At 46.4% G+C, this 23,022-nt stretch overlaps 1 protein-coding gene and 1 long non-coding RNA gene across 4 annotated transcripts in view; one reads left to right on the plus strand and one right to left on the minus strand.

The window, feature by feature from the left end:
* The window catches only part of Chka (choline kinase alpha), a 49,545-nt gene extending 35,972 nt beyond the window's left edge, over positions 1-13,573 (minus strand). For 2 of the 3 annotated variants that reach the window (XM_040750366.1, XM_040750364.1), the window contains exon 1: positions 12,977-13,572. In XM_040750366.1, coding sequence (XP_040606300.1) covers positions 12,977-13,314 — 338 coding nt within the window. In that variant the 5' untranslated portion in view covers positions 13,315-13,572. Of the gene's footprint in view, positions 1-12,976 lie in introns of all 3 variants that reach the window. The other variant, XM_040750370.1, reaches the window with a different exon arrangement.
* A 195-nt stretch (positions 13,574-13,768) lies between these two features.
* Positions 13,769-22,469, plus strand: LOC121141848. Its single transcript, XR_005878768.1, has 2 exons — positions 13,769-14,036; positions 20,801-22,469. It is a non-coding gene; the product is annotated as an uncharacterized LOC121141848 (long non-coding RNA).
* The last annotated feature ends 553 nt before the right edge of the window (positions 22,470-23,022 follow it).

Here is a 23,022-nt window from a genome sequence, read left to right on the forward strand (position 1 = left end):
TGACTCCTGTTTTCAAGATCTAGGAAACCCAAGCTGCCTCCAGGTATATACCACCATACCCAGTTTTTTTTTTTCATTTAATTAGTAAAGAACTTCTAAGTACCCCTATACAACTGTACTCAGTTTGGGTTTTTGTCTGTTTTAGTTAGGTTTTTGAAAACAGGGCCTCATTTATGCCAGCCTGGTCTCAAGCTCACTTCACTATGTAGCCAAGACTGGCTTTGAACTCCTGATCTTCCTGCTAAGGTAGCTCCCACCTCCCAAAGCCCCTGGAATGATAGGCAGTGGAAGCACAGCTGGCTGAAGGTTTTCAGGAGGCTGCTAAAAGCATGTTAAAGAAGGACAGTGAGAGTGTGGGCCTATTCCCAGAAGACAAGGCAGTGTCACTCTCACTTAAAAGCTCAGAAAGAAGTCAGCAGGGAGAGGAGGAACAAGCAGCTTTCCGATTCCTAAGCTAACCTCGGTAGTACCCCCTCTGCAGGGCTTACCACAATTCCCCCACCATGTGCAGTCACAGCCAACGGGGGCTTCTGACTACCAAGCAACAGGACAAGCCCTCAATTTTCTTCCTGTCACATGTTTTCCAAAGCTTGGTCAAATGAAAACAGATGAACTACTGTTCTAAACTGTGTGACTTGACTCCAAGTTTGCTCTATATTCCCACAGAAGGCGGCAGGCTAGCATGGCTAGAAACAAGCTCACACTCAGACATCTTTGGTCTATTGTGTCACCTGTGGTCTCAGTTGTGCAATAGGCTGTAATGAATAAACTGTCTGTTACAGTTTGATGTCAGTCAAAATGAGTGAAACAAGGTCATTAAAGCAGTAGCCTAAGAACTATGAGAAACCAATCAGGAAAAAAGAAACAAAAACAAGACAAAAAAACCCCACAGTGACCAATGAGTCAAATCCTATGACTGGCAACAAGACCTGCTACCAACAAAGGCCATAGAAATGCAGGTTAAAATTTAATTGCCCATTTTACCATAAAGTCATTAAAACATCATCATAAGTAAAAATCCAGACACCCTCACTCAAAAGACTTCAAAGAGATTTGAAGCCACAAATGTATCACTTTGTATATAGCATTTTACAATAAACATGAATGAGTCACAATTCAGCATAGCAAGCACAAGATATTCATGCTAAAAAAAAACACACACACACACACACACACAACCCACTAGCACAACCAGTAGGAAATAGCAAAGAACAGCAGAGGCAGGGGGATCTCTGAATTCCAGCCAGTCTGGTCTATAGAGCTAGTTCTAGGACAGCCAAGACTACACCAAGAAACCCTGTCTCAAAAAACAAAACAAAAAGAAAAAAATAATTCTTGGGGTAGATTTGTAGCTACTGGGTTTTTTGTTTGGGATCAAAAGAATTTAATTTTTTTTTCCTGAGACAGGTTTTCTCTGGTTTTGGAGGCTGTCCTGGAACTAGCTCTTGTAGACCAGGTTGGTCTCGAACTCACAGAGATCCGCCTGCCTCTACCTCCCAAGTGCTGGGATTAAAGGTATGCGCCACCACCCCCGCTAAGAATTTAATTTTAAAAATTTGAGAATATTCATGCTGATTCAGGACTTTACTGGCCTGGAGTCATCATTGTGAACATAAAATATCACTGTAGCTATGGGAAGGGTGAGAAGATACTAAAAAACTCATATTTGAATGGATTCCAGACAGATTACATACTGTTTTTAGTTTTATAATCTTGCTTTTTCTTACTTCATCCTTTCTCTGTGAAAATTTTATAGGGCATGGTAACACTGGCCTTTAATCCCAGCGTTGAGATCTCAGGCGGTACAAAGATGGAGAAATGTTGGACTACAGAAGGATTTCTAGTGGTTAGATAAAGGATAGCATTCCTCTGGAACTTGTAAAACATGTTCATGTCCCCCAAAAGGAGTCATTTCCCTTGCCTCTGGCAGAACCCATGTAAAAGCTAGAAAGTTAATCTGTAATTCCATTGTGCCTCTCTCAAGATGAGAAGCCGAGACAGGAGAATCCCAAGAAGCCCATAGGCCAGGTAACCTGGTATATATATGCAATGAACAACAAAGACACCTTGCCTCAAAAGCAAATGTTGAATGTTGAGGACCAACCTGAGGTTGTCCACATATGTGCTATGGAATGTGCCTGACTCTCTCCTCTCTCTCCTCTCTCTCTCTCTCACACACACACATACACACACACAGAGAGAGAGAGAGAGAGAGAGAGAGAGAGAGAGAGAGAGAGAGAGAGAGAGAGAGACTGTAAGTGATTTATATAGCTCTCTATTGACATATATCTATGGTTGCTGGCCTCCAGGTTTCTTCAGTCCATACTCACAAGTACCTGTTACACATTTCAAAGCTGAAGCTAGTAACCTGGTCCTTCTCATCTCTCTCCATCTCAGGGCTTCTCTCCTCTAGCTACTTCTTTATAATTCATATGATTTGTTCAACCTGCATTCCCTCACTTCTCTTAAAGATGACCCAGGCCATATCCAGTCTGCTTTCTTTTCTCTCTGTGTTGAACTCTCCAGAAGTCTCTGGGTATTTTCTTTTATCTACAATAAAAAAACCTTTCCCCTAATTATAGAGTTATAGTAATGTAACTGTAATTTGGCAGTTACATTACTGTGCCCTCCTTGCATATCCCCAGCACTCAGGAGGTTGAGAAGGCAGATCTCTTGAGTTCCAGACCAACCAGATCAGAGAGAAAGAGAATGCAAACTAGGATCTCATCTAAACCTTTCTGCAAATATCCTTTCTCCAGGCACACAGTACTTTGTTGTGTGGTATTTTGTTTGTATTCTGATAAATAAAGCTTGCTTGGATATCAGAGGGCAGAGCTAGCCATTAGTTAACCATAGAGGCCAAACACTGGTAGCTCATGCCTTTAATCCCAGCACTCAGTAGGCAGGAAGAGGAAGTAATAAAGTGGGCACAACAGGATCTCACCCTTTTGGATGGAGGATTTGGAGAAGTAGGAAGCAACTGGTGACTGCTCTGGGTCGCTGATCCTTCAGGTTTTCTATCAATATTTGACTCCCAATTCTTTATTGATTAAGATTAATTAGATTAACACTTCGGTACTTGATATAACAAGAACTCTTAAAAACCAGTGTTGCTAGCCATGGGGCCCATGACTTTAGTCCAAATGCTCAAAGAGGGCCAGCCCTCAGGAGGCAGAGGCAAGAGGATCTGAGTTTATGGCAGGCCTGGTCCACATGTGAGCTACAGGACAGCCTGGGTGACAGAGTGAGCCCCTGGTTTTTCACTTCGTAGGTCTGTAAGGGCCTACAGACTCTTGCACTTCCATGTCTTCTCCCATCCTTCCACTTTAAAGAACTAGAGAGGTGCTGAGTTTGAGACTAGCCTATTCTACAGAGCAAGTTCCAGGACAACCAGAAAACTTATTATAAAAACAAATAAAAAAACTCCACTAGGCCAGCCTGCCTTTCTCCCCGCTTGTCCTCCAAGACTATAGAAGGGGAAGAGGAAAAACAGCCTGTCCCCTGTGTGAGGTAGAGTCCTGACTTCTGACTTCAAAGGCACTGTCAACTCACCAAGAAGGCCTCAAATATCAATCACTCAGGAGACCTAGAGTGGAGACTCCCACCCCCAGCCCTACACACCACAGCAAAACCCCAGCTGAGCCGGGCGGTGGTGGCGCACGCCTTTAATCCCAGCACTTGGGAGGCAGAGGCAGGTGGATCTCTGTGAGTTCGAGGCCAGCCTGGTCTACAAGAGCTAGTTCCAGGACAGCCTCCAAAGCCACAGAGAAACCCTGTCTCGAAAAACCAAAAAAAAAAAAAAAAAAACCCCAGCTGGAACATAAGAAAACAAGATGGACATGCCCTTGTAAATAAATGTCCTTCTCTCTCACCAATTTCGAAGTCCTTCAAGATGAGACACCACAGCAAGCAATTTGCAGAACAGGGTGTCTGTCATCTTGGTGCCAAAGCACAGGGAAGTCAAACACAGGCAGCTTCTCAAACCTTGGCAGCCTATTCACCCTCCTTACCACCCACTGGACATTCTCAGATCAGGTTAGCCATGAAAACTGCTTTACAAGTTTGGCTGCTCTGAAAAGTTCTCATAGAACATATGTATCTTCCATACATAAAAGGAAGTCAGATCTGAATTAATACTTTCACAATCCTAAGAGTAAACCCAAATAAATAATGATGACTTATTAAATCTATATCATATGACCTACATTAGAACTTCCTTGAACACATGGAAACTGACATGCATGTAGTGGTAACTATGGGCATTTATTAATATTGCATTTCTTGGACAGGTGGTGCACCCCTTTAATCCCAGCACTTGGGTGGCAGAGGCAGGTGGATCTACACAGAGAAACCCTGTCTTGAAAAACAAAAACAAAAACAAAAAAAATCCCAGTACTTGGGAGAAGCTGAAGCAGGAAGGTGTCTGCAAAAGTGAGGCCAGCCTGATCTATAGGAAGTTTCAAAACAAAATTTGCTAAGTGTGGTGGCACACCCCTTTAATCCCAACACTCTGAGTCACAGGCAGGTTGATCTGTGTTTAAGGCTAGCCTGGTCTATATAGTAAGTTCTAGGCCAGTCAAGACTAAAACAGAAAAAACCCTGTCTAAAACTAACTCATAAAGCTGGGCATGGTGGCATAGACATTTGATTCCAGCACTTGGGAAGCAGAAGCAGGTAGACCTCTGTGAGTTCCTAGACAACCAAAGCTGTTACAATGCCTGGAAAGAAACTGTCTTCAAAAACAAAAACAAAAACAAAATCATGGAGATAATTATATGGATATATCTCCCTCTCTTTGAAGTTTTTATATATTTTTCCTTCCCCCAAACTGGAACAGCAATCTATTCTCTAGCCTGACTTTGCTTTTCTTTTTGGTTTTTCAAGACAAGGTTTCTCTGTATTGTTTTGGAGGCTGTCCTGGAACGTGCTTTGTAGACCAGGCTGGCCTGACACTCACAGAGATCCACCTGCCTCTGCCTCCAGAGTGCTGGGATTAAAGGCGTGCTCCACCAACACTCAGCTAGCCTGACTTTTTTTTTTTTCCTTTTTTTTTTTTTTTTTTTTTTGGTTTTTCGAGACAGGGTTTCTCTGTGGCTTTGGAGGCTGTCCTGGAACTAGCTCTTGTAGACCAGGCTGGCCTCGAACTCACAGAGATCCGCCTGCCTCTGCCTCTCAAGTGCTGGGATTAAAGGCGTGCGCCACCAACGCCCAGCTAGCCTGACTTTTTTAATCCTCAACTTTTTTCTATCTCTATTCAGAATACAAGACTTTCTCCTAACTCACATACTTCAGCTGACAGTAGTACCTGGCTTTGACTACTTTTTGGCCTTTCAGGGTTTAGGAGTACTCCCCCTCATTTCACAAAGTACTTCCATATGCATCCTATCTAGCCCAACCCCAGAGCTGACCTCCCAATCCATATTAAATAAATAAGACTTATTACTTTTATTCTGTGTGTACATGTGTTTTATCTGTATGTATGTTACCATGTGTGTGCCATATCTGGTGCCCAAAGAGGCCAGAAGAGGGTATCAGATTCCCTAGAACTAGGGTTACAGATGTTTCTAAGCACCCTTGAAGATGCAGGGACTAAAACTGAGTCCTCCTGCCAGTGCAATCAGTATTCCTAACGTTTGAGCCATCTCTCTAGTTCCTGCCTGCCCCCTAGTCCTTACTTTGTAATTGTTTTGCCATCAGTCCCAGGGCTAGTGCAATAAACACAATAAAAAAGTATATTATGAAAGACAAATTACAATCTCTTTGTGGAAAACTAAAAATAAGGGCCTCCCTGACTTACATAGAAGGTGGTGAATCCTGGAGACAAGCTGGCTGACAGGCCCCAGTAGATGGGAAGATCAGATAAAATAAAAACACTGCAGGTATGGTAATGCATGTGTGCTGTCTCTCCTCTCCTCTCTCCTTCTATCTCTCTCAAGCAAAGACAGACTTTTGTGAGTTTGAGGCTAGCAAAGTCTAGGTCAAGCAGGACTACACAGTAAGACCCTGTCACAAAAATAAATATTAAAAAAAGAACAAAAGAACAAAGGCATCAGTGTAGAAACTGGACAAGCCAAGAGATATGGCTAAAAACAAGGGCAGAGGGCAGAAGGAAAGGAAACACATTAACACTATTCCACCCAACAGTACTGAAATACCACTCAGGTTAGAGGTATAGTTCAGCATGTGGAAACCATGTGCTCAAAACACCCACCCAAAATAAAAAATAACATTCAGATTTACAATTTCCAGTATGGCACACAGAAAGAGCCACTCAATTCAAACCAAAAACAATGAAGAACTGCAGGCTCCCCCCAAAAGTAGACAGTCTGGTAAAAGCAGAGTAGAAACCCAAACAGCACCTAGTACAGGACAGGAAGTCCTCATAACTGACAAATTGTTGGGAGTTCCGTGTCACTAACTCATAGATTAAAGCTTCAGGGATGAAGGGGTAAGCAAGCATGTACCTATAACCCCAGCACTCAGGAGCCTGGGCTACACAGGAAGCACTTGTCTCAAAAAAAAAAAAAGAAAGAAAGAAAGAAAGAAGCCTTAGGCAGTAAGTCAGTTACTACTCAGCCTGAAGACTCTCTTACAGTATACTCAAACTCAAAACTATTTTTAAAAAGGGGTCTTGAGAAAGTGATTGGTCAAGTTAACAGTACCTACCTACTGCTTTTGCAGAGAATCCCAGTTCAGTTCCCAGAACCCACATTACTACCTATAATTTTAACCCCAGAAAATCCAACACCCCCTTCAGGACTCTGTGGGCTTCTGCAAACACATCTGTGTATGTATATGCGCGCGCGTACACACACACACACACACACACACACACACACACACACACACACTCTCTCGCTCTCCCCCCCCCCCCCATGCATGCACATGCACGACAGTAAGAAAACCTTCTGGGCAATAGTGGCACATACCTTTGAGTCCAGCTCTTGGGAAGCAGAGGCAGGTAGATCACTGAATTTGAGGCCAGCCTGGTCTAGGAGTGAGTCCAAGACAGTCATAGTGAAGCCCTGTCTTGCAAAAATAAACAAACCTTTCATTGAGAAGGGAGGGGATGGGCTTGTTGTGATCATGTCCAATCACTCTTGACTACCATGTCTGAATTCGGTGAGAGGAATATGACCCTACTAGAAGTCCCCAAGTGAGGCATCTCTGCCAAGAGGACCTGGAGTCCAAATATTTGTAGAACCTAAGTTAAATATTTATTTAAAACAAAAGAATCACAGGCATGTGGTGTACATACATACATTCAGGCAGAACTCATAAAAAAATTTTAATTTTAATTAGCAACTCCCCCCAAAAAAGCCAGGTTTTTGGCTTTAATCTCTGCACTCGGGAGGCAGAGACAAGCAGATGGATCTCTGTGAGTTCAAGGCCAGCCTAGTCTACAGAGAGAATTCCAGGATAGGCTACAAAGCTACAGAGAAACCCTGTCTGGAAAAACAAATAAACAAAAGTATCCTATCTCCTACTAGAAATGCAAGTTCCTCTTTAGCACTATTGAAGAGTCCACAGTAAAATAAAATAGGATACAGGAAAAAAAAAATCCCAGTCATTTCATGGTTATCAACAAATGAATTATAAAATTTACAAAAAGTGGCAAAAAGAAACAGATTAGCCAACACAATTTTGAAAGTGAAGAAAATAATCAGAGAGCTAACACTATTGGCCTTAAAACCACAATAATTAGGACTAGAGGGATGGCTCAGCAGCTGAGAGCACTTGCTATTCTAACAGAAGACCAGGCTCTGTTGTCATCACATCACCCTCTTAGCAGTCTTCTGGCCTCCATGGGCAGTTCATGTACATGCATACATGCAGGAAAACTACTCATACACATAAAATAAAAATAAATATGAGTCAAGTGTTTTGGAGCACATCTAATTCCAGCATTTGAGGCTATGATCTCTGTGGGTTCAGGGCCAGTCTGGTCTACATAGTGAGTTCTGGGCTACACAGCAAGATTGTGTTTCAAAACAAACAAAAAAAGTTAATGAAAACAAATTGTGGGAAAAGACCACAATAATCAATACAAGTATAGAACTTGTAAGTACAGAACTGAAAGCCCATAATCTTTGACAAGAGCAAAGGCAGTACCATAGAGTAAAAACGGTACTTTTGATAACTAGTACTGAAACTGAACACACATAAAAGAATCTAGACAGACTTACACCTCCAAGAAAATAAAACTCAAAGGAATCACAAACCTAAATGTAAAATGCAAAAAAGTAAAATATCGGAGCTGGAGAGATGGCTCAGAGGTTAAGAGCACTGACTTCTCTTCCAGAGGACCTGAGTTCAATTCCCAGCAACCACATGGTGGCTCACAACCATCTGGATTGAGATCTGGCACTTTCTTCTGGCATGCACGCATGCATGCAGGCAGAATACTGTATATATAATAAATAAATCTTTTTTAAAAAAAGTAAAATTTCTGCACACCAACTTCAACACCAACACAAAATCTAAATGATGTTAGGTCTGATAATTTTTTAGATAACACAATGAAGGCAAGATTTAGGACTAGGCACAGAAAGCATGCTCAGGCCTGAGTTCAATCCCTGACACTGAAAAAGTAAAGACAAAAAAGAAAAGATAGGCTCAGAAGTTCATTCTGGTAATGCTTTGGAGGTTGGGACAGAGAATTAATAAGAATCTGAGGCCAGCCTGAGCTACAGAGTCAGACTCTACCTGCTCCCCCAAGACTGAAAAGAAAGTCAAGCTGAGCAGAAGGGTTGCTGCAGCAAATTAGAGGTCATCCTTGCAAATTAGAGGTCATCCTTTAGTACATGGTGAACATGAAATGCTCTCTAGGAATCAGTCTTACATAAAAGTGGGGAAACACCCAACCCAAGCATGTCAAGGGCTAATGTCAAGGCCGTGGCTCTGAAGTCCTGGGGAGAAAACACAGATGGGGGGAGGGGCTCTTTCTTTTTGGTTCTTCCAGAGTAAGGCTTGAAGGGGGAATTTTAAAAGCAGTCATCAGGGGAAGGACTGCTAAGAGGAGGGCAGGAGCAAAGAAAGGCCTAGTACTGAAACACAAAGCTCATTCAGAAGCACTGGGACCAATGGAAAGAGCTCAGTTAGTCACTGCAGTTGGGGGAAGGGGCAATTTTCAAAGAGTAACTAGCATAACAGCCCTTCTCAAAGGTAGACTGGAGCCCAAGTTTAGACCTTGCAAACAAGTTTAGGTTTTATTTCTTTGCTACAAAGGCCATGGAAGCAATTGCTGACATTTGAGAAACACCTGGCAACAGGCTACAGAATGAACTAGATAGAGGTTAGAACACATAAAATGCTTAGAACCCCTGAGGCCTCCTGTTACCATATGTGTCGAAACAAGGACAGGTAGTTCTGGGCTGTCCATTGGCCTTAGAGACCACAGTAGAGGAGAGACTTCTAGGGAACAGAGTAAAAAAAGATGGAGGTATTGGAGCCAGGCCTGCTGTTCAGGCAAAGACAGAGAAGTACATTCTAAGGTGGGGAGGAGCCAAAGGGTTAAACCTGGGACAGTCTGAATAAACTGAATTGAAGCAATGTGATGAATAAACCAGGCAGATATACCGAACCCAACAAAAAGCTACATACAGGCCACTAAGTTTGTTTTAGAGGGAGTTACCACCCAATTCCCCACACCTTAAATCACCTTTTTCTCCTTATTCAACATATTCTATAACTACACTTCCCACAGCACAGACCTGAGAGGCAGTTTACAGCATGCCACATTTGCTTGTTTTTGGTTTTGGAGACAGGGTTTCTCTGTGTAACAACTCTGGCTGTCCTGAAACTTACTTTGTAGACCAGGCTGGCCTCAAACTCACAGAGATCTACCTGGCATTAAAGACGTGAGCTACCATGCCCAGCAGCATGCCACATTTTAACAGGTTCTGACATCCAAAAGGAAAGCCTTACTTTTTGTTTGTTTTTTTGTTTTGTTTTTTCCTGGAACTCAAGCAGTAGACCAAGCTGGTCTTGAACTCACAGAGATCCACCTGCCTCAGCCTCCTGAGTGCTGGCATTAAAGTCATGCCCCCACCAAGGCCTGGCAGGTAAGCCCTATCTATTTTTTTTTTAAGATTTATTTATTTATTACTTACACAGCGTTCTGCCTACATACCAGAAGAGGGCACCAGATTGAATTGTAGATGGTTGTGAGCCACCATGTGGTTGCTGGGAATTGAACTCAGGACCTCTGGAAGAGCAGTCAGTTGAGCTCTTAACCTCTGAGCCATCTCTCCAGCCCCAGGAAAGCCCTATTTTTTTTTTTTTGTTTTTTTTTTCGAGACAGGGTTTCTCTGTAGCTTTGGAGGCTGTCCTGGAACTCACTTTGTAGACCAGGCTGGCCTCGAACTCACAGAGATCCGCCTGCCTCTGCCTGCCGAGTGCTGGGATTAAAGGCGTGCCCCACCACCGCCCGGCTGGAAAGTCCTATTTTTAAGACTAATTCCTGAGTCAAGGAACGGTGGCACATGCCTTAGATCCCAGCACTGGGGAGGCAGAGGCAGACGGGTTTCTGAGGTGGAGGTCTGCCAGGTCTACAGAGTGGCAAGTTCCAGGACAGCCAGGGATACAGAGAGAAACCCTGTCTTGAACCCTGCCCTCCAAAAAAAAAAAAAAAAAAACTAACCACTGTAGAGAAAAAGAAAACAAAAACAAGACAGTCTCAGGGCTTTTACAATGACTAGTTTGAGCAAAGCAGATTTAACTAAGGAGTGAAACACTCCCAGGAGAGAGCCACCAACAGGCCAAAGGCTGGGTACAGGGTTGTCCAAACAGACTTCAGGCCAATTTAAAAGAAGAGAACACCGAACTAGAGAGATGGCTCAGAGGTTAAGAGCACTGGCTGCTCTTCCAGAGGTCCTGAGTTCAATTCTCAGCATCCATATTGGTTGCTCACAACCGTCTATAATGGAATCTGATGCCTGCTTCCAGCATGCAGGCATATATACAAGAGCATTCATATAGTAAATGAACAACTAAAAATCAAAAAATAAAAAAGGGATGCAGGGCAGTGGTGTTGCATGCCTTTAATCCCAGCACTCAGGAGGCAAAGGCAGGCGGCCAGCCTGATCTACAGGCCAAGTTCCAGGACTGGCTCCAAAGCTAGAGAGAAACCCTGTCTCGGGGAAAAAAAGAAAAAGAAAGAAAGAAAGACAGACAGACCAGAGAGCTACCAACAAATCTCAGGCAAGTCACTCATCTAAAGTTTTGGGTTTGGGCTTGATGAAACAGGGTTTCATTTAGCCCAGGCTAGCTTTTAACTCCTGCTACAACTACCTTCCCCTTCCAAGTGGTAGGACAAGCAAATCCCATCAGGCCTACCTTTACTTCTCTAGGAAGAGAATGTGCCACAGTAATCTCTACCATCCTGCTGGGTGAGAACTGTCAGGCATGCCAGGGTTTAAGTTTGGTGACAAGTTTTTCTAGGACACTCAACAATGATCTGAACATCTGTGGTCTTCCTTTTTGTGCTTCTTACCAAACTGCCTTTTAACTATGCTCACAGACATACATATCTGTCACATCCATCCATCCATGAGGGGCCTGGAACATAAAGACAAAGTGCAGTCCATCCAAAGAGGTAATTTTGCTGCATTCATGACTCTCGGGAAAGACTGGGCACAGAAAAGGAATCAAATGACTAGAACTGGATTTGAGGATTATCGATGGCAGCCAGCCAGCCAGCCAGCCTCTAGACACTTGGCACTCAACTGGGTCAACCAAACAGAAACTTGTAGAAAACGACCAAATGGGTTTTCAAAGGTCAAACAAAAAAACCCGTACTCAACACTGAATGCCAAACACTTGTGCAATAATACCAAGGAGATTGCTACATTTCTCTAGTAAGTCTGAATACATAAAAATATCTATTTTTAATCTAAGATGAAATATTTAAACTTAAAAAGAGTAAGGAATGCCAGGCAGAGAGGCAGACACCTTTAATCCCAGCACTCAGGAGGCAGAGGCAGCAGATACCTGTGAGTCTGAGACCAGGCTGGTCTACATAGTGAGTTCCAGGGCAGCCAGAGCTACATAGTGGGGGGGGAGGTAGGGAGTCCACGATGACTCCAACAGAGAGTGAGATGTGCCCCACCAAGCATGGTGGGGCACATCTATGAACCAGCACTTTGAGAGGTAGAGACAGGATCATCGGTGACTCATGGCCAGTATCCAAAACCTAGGAAATTCAAGACCACTTTGCCTACAAAAGACCCTGTCTTTCAAAAGAGGAGGAATTCTTTCTACTTCCCGCTCATTTCTGGAGCCACACCTCCAGACGCTGGCCAGTAACACAGGTACACGAAGACTTAAGAACCTCAGTAGGAGATGCATGAGTGACTACTACCTTCCATCAACACACACACACCAACCTCTCTCTCTGCTCTCTCTGCTCTCTTCTCCCTCCCTCCCTCCCTCCCTCCCTCCCTCCCTCCCTCCCTCCCTCTCTCTCTCTCTCTCTTTTGGAGAATGTCTCATCATGTAGATCTAGAGATGGCCTGAAAGTCGCTATGTAGATGAAACTGGCCTCGAACTCACAGAGATCAGCCTGTCTCGGCCTCCCAAGTGCCAAAGGAGTGTTTCTGGTGAGGGAAGGGGTTGTGATCAAATAGCAGATTAGAGGCAGGACAAGGGAAAGTTACCCGATGAGTTTTCCCCCCTCATTTCTAAAGCCCAGCCACAACATCCCTTTTTCATTCAAGGCCTTCATAAGGAAACGGCTTCCTAGACACATCTATTTTGAGCTTCGGTACAGAATGTACTTGTGTGACTGCATAGTATTGTTCTCCTGCAAGGGACCGGAGGCATCGCACACATTTTCCCAAAGCTCTCCCGAAGGCGGCCTGCAGCGCTCCGGGACGTGCTTCCGAGCCGCGGCACAGCGCTCACCTCTATCCCAGCCGCCGCCCCGCCCCGCCCCGCCCCCCACCCCCATCCCCCGCGCGGCGCCGCAGCCACCGACCTGATGACACTGATGTGAAACTGGTCCTCGCGAAGGCCCCGCCAGGCACCGGGCAGGAATTCCTTGCACCACAGGTAGGCCCTGCGCCGCGTCCGGGGCTCAGGTTGTTCATCCGCTAGCAGCGGCGATGGCGGCGGGGGCAGCGGCAGGGGAGGCGGCGGCGGCGGCAGCAGCGCGAGAGGCTGGGACCGGCCACCAAGCTGCTTGGGCTCCAGCTCGCCTGCGGCGTCGCGCTGCTGCCCCACGCCGGGCGCCGGGGCAGCGCTGCCACCGCAGCTCAGCAGCAGCCCAAGCGGCGACGGCTCCGCCTCGCCCCCGGTGCAGAACTTGGTTTTCATGCCGGACAGGCAGCCGAGAAGGCGCGGGCGGCCGCAGCGAGAGAGGGCGACACTCAGGGTCCGGCTGGATGCCCGCCTCCGGGGGCCGGGCGCGGGAAATGGCTTGCCGACTTCACTGACTGTTCGGGCGGCGGCTGTGGGAGCGCGCTGGGAGGCGGCGGCGGGGAGAGGCAGCAATGGATGGCGGGCAGCGGGGGCGAGAGACGAGCGCGACAGGCTGACCGCGGGCGACTGCTGTAGTGGGCCGCGGCGCTCGCTCCTTTACAGCTCCGCACGCGGAGCGCCGAGCGTCACCACCCGCCCCCGCGCTCACCGCTGATTGGACGCCACGGCGCATCACAACCGCCGCCGCCCTCGCCACGACGCTTTCCCATTGGCTGCGGTACAGCCCCTCCTCGCCTCAGGCGGTGAGCCCACGGTGAGGGAGGGGCCGGCGCAGAGGGGGCGGGGCCTTGTGCGGGGGTCGCGGGGGTCCCGGAAAGACCAGCCGTCTCGTTTGGCGGCGCTCACAAGGAGGCCCCTTTGCGAGCCAAGGCCTATCAGGGCAGGAGTGGAGAAGCCTCTGCAGCTTTGGCAGACTCTAGAGTGGGCCTTGAGAAGGACACTTTTCCTTAGACGCACCCACGTCTGAAAGCGGTGACTTCAAAGGATTCGGGGGCTTTACAGGGGCTGGCAGGAAATCGGTGTCTGGAGGCAGTCTGCTCTTTCCGCGTAACCTTGGGGTAAGGCTGCTCCTGAAGGAGATCCGTGGGTGTGTTTTTATAACATTTCCCAGGCTCTGTGCGAGATGCATCCGTGCCCGAACCAACTCAGGGCCGGAGGCATTACTATACGCGGTTCAGATATCAAAAGGGCCAAGGCCACAAACACCACTTGCCACCTGGAAACCTTGCTCTACACGCCTGCAGCCTCAGTTTCCCTGTCCGTGGTGCTGAGGATGTCAGCTAGCTCTCAGTTCATCTTCCCAACAGCCTGGCCTCAGCAGCTGCCAGGATTGATAGCCAAAGGTTCTCGCTTTGCGATTCCTGGCTTTGTGGACTCTGTCATCTGCCGCACTCTTTCCCGGATGTCCAGTCGCGTGGCCATGACTAATGTACCTTTGCCGTAGGGCTTGCAGGGGGGCCAAGGCCCCTTCGCTATATGCCCACACATTGCTTGATTCTTTGGTCTCATCATTCAGTCCTTCCAGGAAGTAATTTGAGGTGTAGAGGATAAAAACTACAGGTCTGTGTGGTGGGACATAACTGGGAAGATTTCCCCAACTGCCTAGGAAATCCAAACCCCAGCATTCGGAAATGGTTTCTTTGTGGGATTTCACAGTCTACCAAAACTTCTTCAAAAGGAGTAGGTACTTACCTGAACGTGCTCCCCAAAACCTAATCTTAATGAACAAAAGAATGCAAATGATCTGGGCATGGTGGCTCACATAGTTAATCCCAACACTTGAGAGGCAGAAGCAGGCAGATCTCTGTGAGTTCCAGGACAGCCAGAATTACATAGCCATACCCTCTCTTTAAAAAATAAAATAAAATTGCAAATGAAAGAAGACTTTGGCAGGCCTAGAGTTGAACACCAGAGAAGTAGTGGGGGGAAAGGAGGCCTGGCCTAGCTTGAGGTGGGAGTTCCACTGGATGCTAGAAAGGCTAATAAACCAAGGTCTTCGTTCAGGAAGGCATTTAGATAAGGAAGCCAAGGACTTTGAAAACACCAGCCCATGTGGATGGAGGTGGAGCCTTGTCACTGGCCAGCTCAGGTGACTGGCCCTTTGTCCTCATAGCAATCCCCATAATCTCAGAGGAATGTTGGAAAGCTGGCTGAGGGGAAGCTGCTCCAGGAGCAAAAGGAGAGCGCTATAATTTGAAGTAACTCTCTCTGACCTCTGCTGGTTTAGCTTATGAGAACCCGCAAGCGCCTTCCTGTGGCAGTGAGTGGTCGCCCCATAAAGGGGTTGGAAGGGTCCCAGCACCCAAAGCTTGGAAAGTTCGTGAACTTGGAGTGTGGGATAGATGGGAGGGCTGTGGAATTCATGGGACTGAGAAGGCTCGGCACGGACACTAGCACGATACAAGGCTACTGCAAACTTTGCTTTTCCCCTCTAGAAACCTAAGTCCTTGGTGCTAATTTAAGGGAAACCAGTGGACAGTCCTCTGTAGGCAAAGTATAACATGGCTATAAGGTCCATTTGGTGGCACAGGTATGGAATCCCAGCACGTGGGAGGCAGGAGCAGGAGAATCAAGAGGTCTAGGCCACCTTCAGCTACATAACGACTTTGAGGCCAGCCTGGGCAAAATGAAAGCCTGTGTCAAAACAAACAAGAGAATGGCATATAATTTACATGTCCTGTGGCTAGAAATGGTGGCATAGATAGGCATGTAAAGGTCGGTAAATTGAGACAAAGTAATTCTCCTTTGAGGCTAGCCTGGGCCACATACAAATTCCAGCCAAAGTAATGTTGTGCCCAAATTCTGACACACACACACACACACACACACACACACCAAGCCCAAGACCACACAGCTGGGAAATTATAGCCTGGATCTGAACAAGGTTGAGTCAATGCCACTTCAAAAGCAGCTTCTACCTTCTGTCACTCCAGGCTTTCCAGTTTACAAGAGAGAGAGAGAGAGAGAGAGAGAGAGAGAGAGAGAGAGAGAGAGAGAGAGAGAGAGAGAGAGAGATGCCCCCTTTGCATGTCCTGTCATAGTGTGTGTGGCTAGACCAGCACTCAGTGCCCTTGAGTCAGGTGCCCAGGCCTAGTCCAATCAACTAGTACCAAGTGGCTGGCACCAGCTTCACTTGCCTGAACAGCAGGAGCTGGCTCCACACTACTGGTACCTGGGGCAATTCTGAATTTGGCAGCACTCTTGTAACAGACCTGTGCCACACACAAATCCTTCCTTTAAAGAAGGCCAGTGTGAAGTCTCAAGCCTCATCCTGGAGGCACAGCCCTTCCTGCTCTTCCAGAGCCTGTATATCACAGTGAAGGAGAGTCACAGCCTTCTGTCAGCCTGATACAAATCTTGCCATTCTTTACTTCCTTGGCATCTGCCTTCAGGCAGGCCACCTTTGTCTATCAAATAGCCATAATAGGCTAGCTCATGGCAGGGATGAAGGGTTATAATAAATTTTCTTGTTAAAAGTATAAACAAGTCATTTGGAAAGAGGAAACATTAACTAAAAAAAATGTCGTGATGAAATTGGCCTGTAGGCATGTCTATAGGTCATTTTCTTGATTAATGATTGATGTTCCAGGGTCCAGCCTGCTCTAGGCCCTGCCACTCCTGAGTAGGTGGTCCTGGGTTTTATATAAAGTGAGCTGAGCAAGCCATGAGGAGCAAGCCAGTAAGCAGCACACCTCCATGGTCTGTTTTAGTTTGTGCCTCCAGGTTCCTGCCTTGAGTTCCTGCTGTCACTTTCTCAGTGATGGAAGGAAACCTGAAGTTTTAAGATGAAAAAAAAAAAACACTTTCCTCTCCAAGTTGTTTGTGAACATGGTGTTTATCACTGCAACAGACACCCTGATGTATCCTTAGCACTGGAGTGGGCCCACCTGAACTTGACATATTTTAAACTGAAAGAATGGGCTTACATGAAAAGGTAACTGTGCCCATAGATGTTGGGAAGCATCCTTTGGGAACATTTGGGGACATTTGAAAGGCTAAGAAGGCAATCACCTGGCAGTCAGAACATTCCAGAGATTACAACAACGCCATTAAGTATGTTTTTAGTCATTGACTGAAAACTCTGTTATCTAGGCCAGGGAAATAGCTCAGTAGGTAAAATTGTTTGCAGCCAGTCCTAAAGACCTGAGTTCTGAAAAAAAAAAAAAAAAAAAGACCTGAGTTCTGTCCCTGGAACTTACAGTGGAAAGAGAGAACCAACTCCCCAAAATTGCCTTCTGACTCTCCCATGAATATGCATGCCACATGCACACTAATAAAAATATTTTAAGTTTAAAAAGGCTGGGCATGATGGTACATACCTTTAATCTCAGGACTCTGGAGGCAGAGCAGGCAGATCTGTCAGTCAAGGCCAACCTGGTCTACAAAGTGCTTTCTAGGACAGCCAAAGCTGTTACACAGAGAAAACCTGTCAAAAAATGAAGAAAAGAAAGGAAGAAAGAAAGGAAGGAAGAAAGAAAGGAACAAAGACTCTGTTTCAGAAACACTAACATAGGAGTGCACAAAACAGCTTAGCAGCCCACAGTAAAGGCACATGCCTCAAGTCTAAGAACCTGAGTTTGAACCCCAAGACTCAGAGGATAGAAGGAGAGAATCAACTCCACAGGTTGTCTCCTGACCCACATATGCACACAATGGTACACACATGCCTTTCCCACAATAAACAAACAAGTAGGTAAATATGCTTTTAAGAGTGAAAAAAGAGAAGTTATCAAAAGCAAACTTTCCCATGCGTAAGATATCCCATTGCCACATCGTCTCTAATTGACAAGAAGTGGAAAGAACCTAAGAGTCCAGCACCTGCAGGGTGCTAAACCAGGTTAAAGTCACTTTGCAGGAACAGAACATGGGACCACTTTCCAAATGTCTCTGTAGCTGCCATAGGGTGTGTGGCTAGACCAACACTCAGTGCCCACCGTAGGGCTTGGCAGCATAGGTACCAGGAAGCAGATTTTCTGGCTCCTGCTCTAATCTAGATGGGCAAACTGCCCACCCCACCCCCTCTCCTCACCCATGGTTGTCGTATATTTATTATCTTGTCTTCCCACCAGACTGGAGCCTCTGAGAAAGCAAATGAGCCCTGATGTTTGTCAACCCTTAGCAACATTTGCTTAATGAATAAATCAGTGAATTCCCACGGCTGAGCCTCAGTTTCTTCAGCTGTCAAATAGGGATTAGAACACCAAGTATGCAGGGTGGTTCAGAGGAATGAACAGAGGGATGCCTGCCAAGCACATGGTGTACAGGAAACATCTATACTGTTTTACCTACAGTATAGCTTCTGTAGTCTCTTTCCCAGGGCCAGCGTTCCAAGATGAATAATGGATGCAGCTGTAGCATCTCATGGTCAAGGGAGACAAAGTTGTGTAAGAAAAGAAGTGAGCAGTCGCTCTGCTTACCAAAGCGTCCGTGTCTGTGCATGAGCGACCACGGCTTGACGGGAGCTTTGCCATGGCTCAGGCTCTGGCTCCGGCTCCGAGAAGAGGTTATTCAAGCTATACAACCTTTTCTTTTGGGACAAAAAGACCACAGAAGTGTATCCAGAGTTGTGATGGATGCTGAACTCTGAAGACTGTGCAGAAAATGGGGGATGGGTGCATTCCCTCACTATTCTATGACTGTTTCTTCTGCGACAGACTAAGGGCCAGACAGGAGTTCCTGCTGTCTTGGGGGAAGACCACAAGTCTCTAGAAGACACAGTCCACCCCACCCATGAGTTTTTCCTCTGCCAGCAACTCTACCTGCAAGGAAGGCCTATTCCCCAAAAAGGTTTTTTGGGAAATAGGAATATGTCTCAGAGTTAGACTGTTTGGCATAGCATTAACAGGCCCTGTGTTCTATTCCTAGCACAGAGTGCCACCCCACCACCAAGAAAAAAAAGAAAAGAAAAATTGAAGGTGGAGGCTGAGGTAAGGAACGGCTCAATCAGCAAAGTACAATCTGTATGGAGAATTTGAGTTTGGATCTGTAGCACCCATTTAAAATGCTAGGTACAAGGTATGCCAGTAGATAATTCCAGCCAGTGCTGCAGAAACAGAGATGGGAAGATGCCTGGAGCTTGCAATCCAGCCAGCCTAGGTGAACTGGTAAGCTCCCAGGTTCAGTGACAGGCCATATCTCCGAAAAATAAAGTGGAAAGATAGTGAAGAAGACAGACAATGTTGATCTTTGAACTACACACACACACACATACACACACACACACACACACACACACAGAGAGAGAGAGAGAGAGAGAGAGAGAGAGAGAGAGAGAGAGAGAGAGAGAGAGAGAGAGAGAGAGAGAGAGAGAGAGAGAGAGAGAGAGAGAGAGAGAGAGAGAGACTCTCAAAGCAAGCAAGCAAGCAAGAATGACAGAAAGGGCCTCTAGGAGAAGCATTGAGCCCTTTTCTCCAACAAGCAGAAGTTGAGTCTATTTAGCACTTGTTTCCCAGACCACAAAGGAAGTCTCACTGGGGAGTGAAACTTGCCCAAAGCCAGCAGATCCTAGGGCCCCACCAGAACTCCTTCAAGGAGCCTTATCTTTCTGTCCTGCATTCCTACTCCAGCAAGTCATAGACATTTGACATGGGAGTCCCCCAGAGGGCCAGAGAAGCAGAGCCCTGGCCAGGCTACCAGGTTCACACAAGACCAGGCACTGCTCCAGTTCTGAACCTTCAAATATTGATGAGAACACAGAGAGACCAACAGCCGGGGATACTATATGCTCTGGATTGAATTACAGCCGCAGATAGCAGAATGACAGGGAGCTGGACTCTTTTCTGAGCATTTGGGTTGGACACACAGCAGCTCCAGACGCTCTCTGAGCCCAAGTGTGATCTTATTTGGCACCCTTCTGCCATACACACAATCCCAGTACCCACAGCTGGGGCCAAGGGCTAACTCAAAAGAATGCATGTGACAGAACACCCAGAGTCTAGTGAATGGGCGGGTGGTGCACCTCTCACACCTTATTTGTATGAATCCCAAACAGCATTATGTAGGAAAATCTGTCTTTGGAGGTCTACTCCTATGAGCTGTGTGAGTTCCTTTTTGTTTGGTTTGTTTTTTGTTTTTTGTTTTTTTTTTTGAGACAGGATTTCCTTGTGTAGACCTGGCCATCCTGGAACTCCCTCTGTAGACCAGGCTGGCCTGGAACTCACCTGCCTCTGCCTCCCAAGTGCTGTGATTAAAGGCAGACATGTGTCTTTAACTTCTGACAAGGAAGTTTCTCTTCCAGGTCCCTCCTTGGCTAGGCCCTATGTAACTCTCCATTTCTCTTTTTCGTTTTTGGGGGTGGTTGGATGAGGAGCCAGGCAGGGCTTTGTTGGTTTTTTTTTGTTTTTTTGTTTTTGTAGGTTTTTGGTTTTTCAAGACAGGGTTTCTCTGTGTAACAGCTCTGGCTATCCTGGAACTCTCTTGAACTCACAGAGATCCGCCTGCCTCTGCCTCCTGAGTGCTGGGATTAAAGGCATGTGCCACCACCGCCCGGCTGTGAGGCAGGGTTTATATGCAGCCCTGACTCACCCACCGCCTTGTAGCAGTTCTCCAGCTTGTGCCTATTGGGCATTGGGGTATAAGTGTAACTCCCTGAGTCAAATGTTCCTTAGTCTCAGCTGGGAAAAGCATTCCTATGCTATAGGCTGTTGGGAACATGCCCTGAAAGCGGTGGGTGCAGCTCTAGGGCTCCATGAAGGATATCCATGGATTCCTAGAGGCTGACAAGCAATGACTGTCACCTGTTAAAGTGTCCCTGAAGCAGTGTGTCCCCAGTGTCAGCCGAGAGCAAAGCCTGTAGAAGTCCTGGCCATGTGGTTTCTTTCAGACATCAAGCTGAGCCTGGACATTTTTCCGTTACTCGACATCCCTGGCGCCTTCAAATGCAGATGGATGAACAGGGTTGCAACTGGGGCATGCTGGAAGGCTTAAACTAAACAAATCAAATGTCTTTTGTTTCATTTTGTTTTGATACAGTGACTTATGTAGCCTGGGCTGGTCTTCTACTCAATATGCAGCTAAGGCTGGCTAACCTCTGACCCCTGATCCTCCTAAATCCTGCATCATGGAGGATGTGTGAGTTTTCCACATATATAAAGATTGCATGAATGATAATAGATATGTGCGTCTTCAGATTATGGCTTAAAGATCATCTTTCATGCTTGACATTGCTAGATCAGGATTAAGGGAGGCAACATGGAAACAAGGTAAACATGCATTTCCAGAGCAGAACTGATCTTAGAACAACTGAGGGGCCGCAGACTCCCCACAGAAGTGGAGGCTGTGCAACATGGCATGAGGGGGTTTGGTCCTTGGGATGGAAAAGGGGGAACTTTGGGGATTGAAGAGTCCGTTTGAGGTCAGTTCCCCTCCAGCGGGTTAAGTAGGTAGAGTTCCTGATCAGAAGCCCTCACAGGTGCTGTTGTCGGCAACTCTCCTATTTAGAGCATCTCAGGCCTTTAGGTAATAGATCCTTCAAACACTGCTTCTTGGTGGCACGTCAATTGCCTATATTGAGAGATGACCCAAAAAAACTAAATCTGAAGCCCTTGGAACACATAAGGTCCCTACAACAGATCCTGGCCAATAAAGGCAGTCCCTGTACTGGAGGTGAGCCCTGAGCCCTTTGGAGGGATTGTCTGTGTTTAATCAGATGAAAGTCTGCCTATGGTTTTGTTGGCTAAACTCGCCTTACCTTGTAACAGAGCAAATGCACTGTTGAAGATTCCAGGGCCAGTGAAATTATTCAGTGAGTAAAGATGCTTGCCACCAAGCCAGTTGACCAGAGTTCAGTCTCCAGAACCCACAAGATGGCCCCCAGAGGGCCAACTCCTACAAATTGTCTTTTGACTTTCACATGCACACCATGGAACATACACACATACTCACATTAAATAAATATAATTTAAAAAGAAAAAGGTTCCAGATACTGAGCAGTTATACTGGGAGATAAGACTCCCAGGCTAGGAATAGAAAAAAACTGAGTTCAGGCACTGGACTCCTCTCTTCAGTCAGCCATGGGCCCTACAGGTCTAACTTCAGTCTGGTGCCCTTGAGATAGTCCTCCCACTGCAGATAGGTCCTCCCCCTGTATAGATAGGTAAGCTGAGGCAATGATTGCTTACCCTGGATGCCCTGGCCTACTCTGGGGACATCTCCTTTCTCAGTCAGGGGCAGGGCTAGACAGTGCAGAGTTTCTCTACCTCGAATTCTTGCTCAGACCACTTCAGGTTTAACTAGAATCTGAATCCTTGATGGAGAACCTGCGGAAAATTACCCAACTCTATTCTAGGAACCTGAGGACAGGATGTCATAGCTAACTTATCTTAGCGTCAGTTAAACTGCCTGTTTGGGCAGAACTCCTCCAGCTGCCAAGATGCCAGGAAGTGGTTTTTGCCTTCAAAAACCCTATGCGCTAGACACTGGCTCTAGCTACACCTAGGTCCCCAAACACTTGGGTGTAGTACCAGCCGGCTAGAATAAAGTCTTTCAATCAACTATAAATTGTGTCTGAGTGGTCATCTCTGGTGAACTCCCCAGTAACATTGTTGGTTTAGACTTCTGACTAACTCAAGTCCTGCCCTCAAAAATCCTTAAGAGTCAAACAAGGGAGCAAGCAAAAGAGTCAGCAGTGCCATTCTCCACTCTGTGTGACCTTGGCCAGTTCCTGAAGGGCAAGGAGGGGGAAGATGGGCACAGGAAATGGGGGAAGGGAAGGGCGGCGACTTTGGAAGACCTTTTGGTTCAGGGCTGACCCTTCCTCTCTGGGCTTCACTCTCAGGACTGAATTCCAAAGCCAGCAGGATGGCAGGGAGAAGGAATCCGGTCCAACTGGATTCCAACTCCCTGCTGTTCACTCTGACTGGTGCAATCTTGTAGTGGACACTGAAGAACTGGGGATGTGGGCCTGGGAAAGGTGTGTATGTGGGGGTGGATTCCTTTGAGGGCCTGAGGCAAACTGAGTGACTTGAGGACACAGTTGGGGCTGGGACTAACAATGATGGACCTTTGCTGTTAGAGTATGCATTTACAAAGCTGATGAGGTCTAAC

The sequence above is a fragment of the Mesocricetus auratus genome, unplaced genomic scaffold, assembly GCF_017639785.1.
Source record: "Mesocricetus auratus isolate SY011 unplaced genomic scaffold, BCM_Maur_2.0 Super-Scaffold_4256, whole genome shotgun sequence".
Lineage (NCBI taxonomy): Eukaryota > Metazoa > Chordata > Mammalia > Rodentia > Cricetidae > Mesocricetus > Mesocricetus auratus.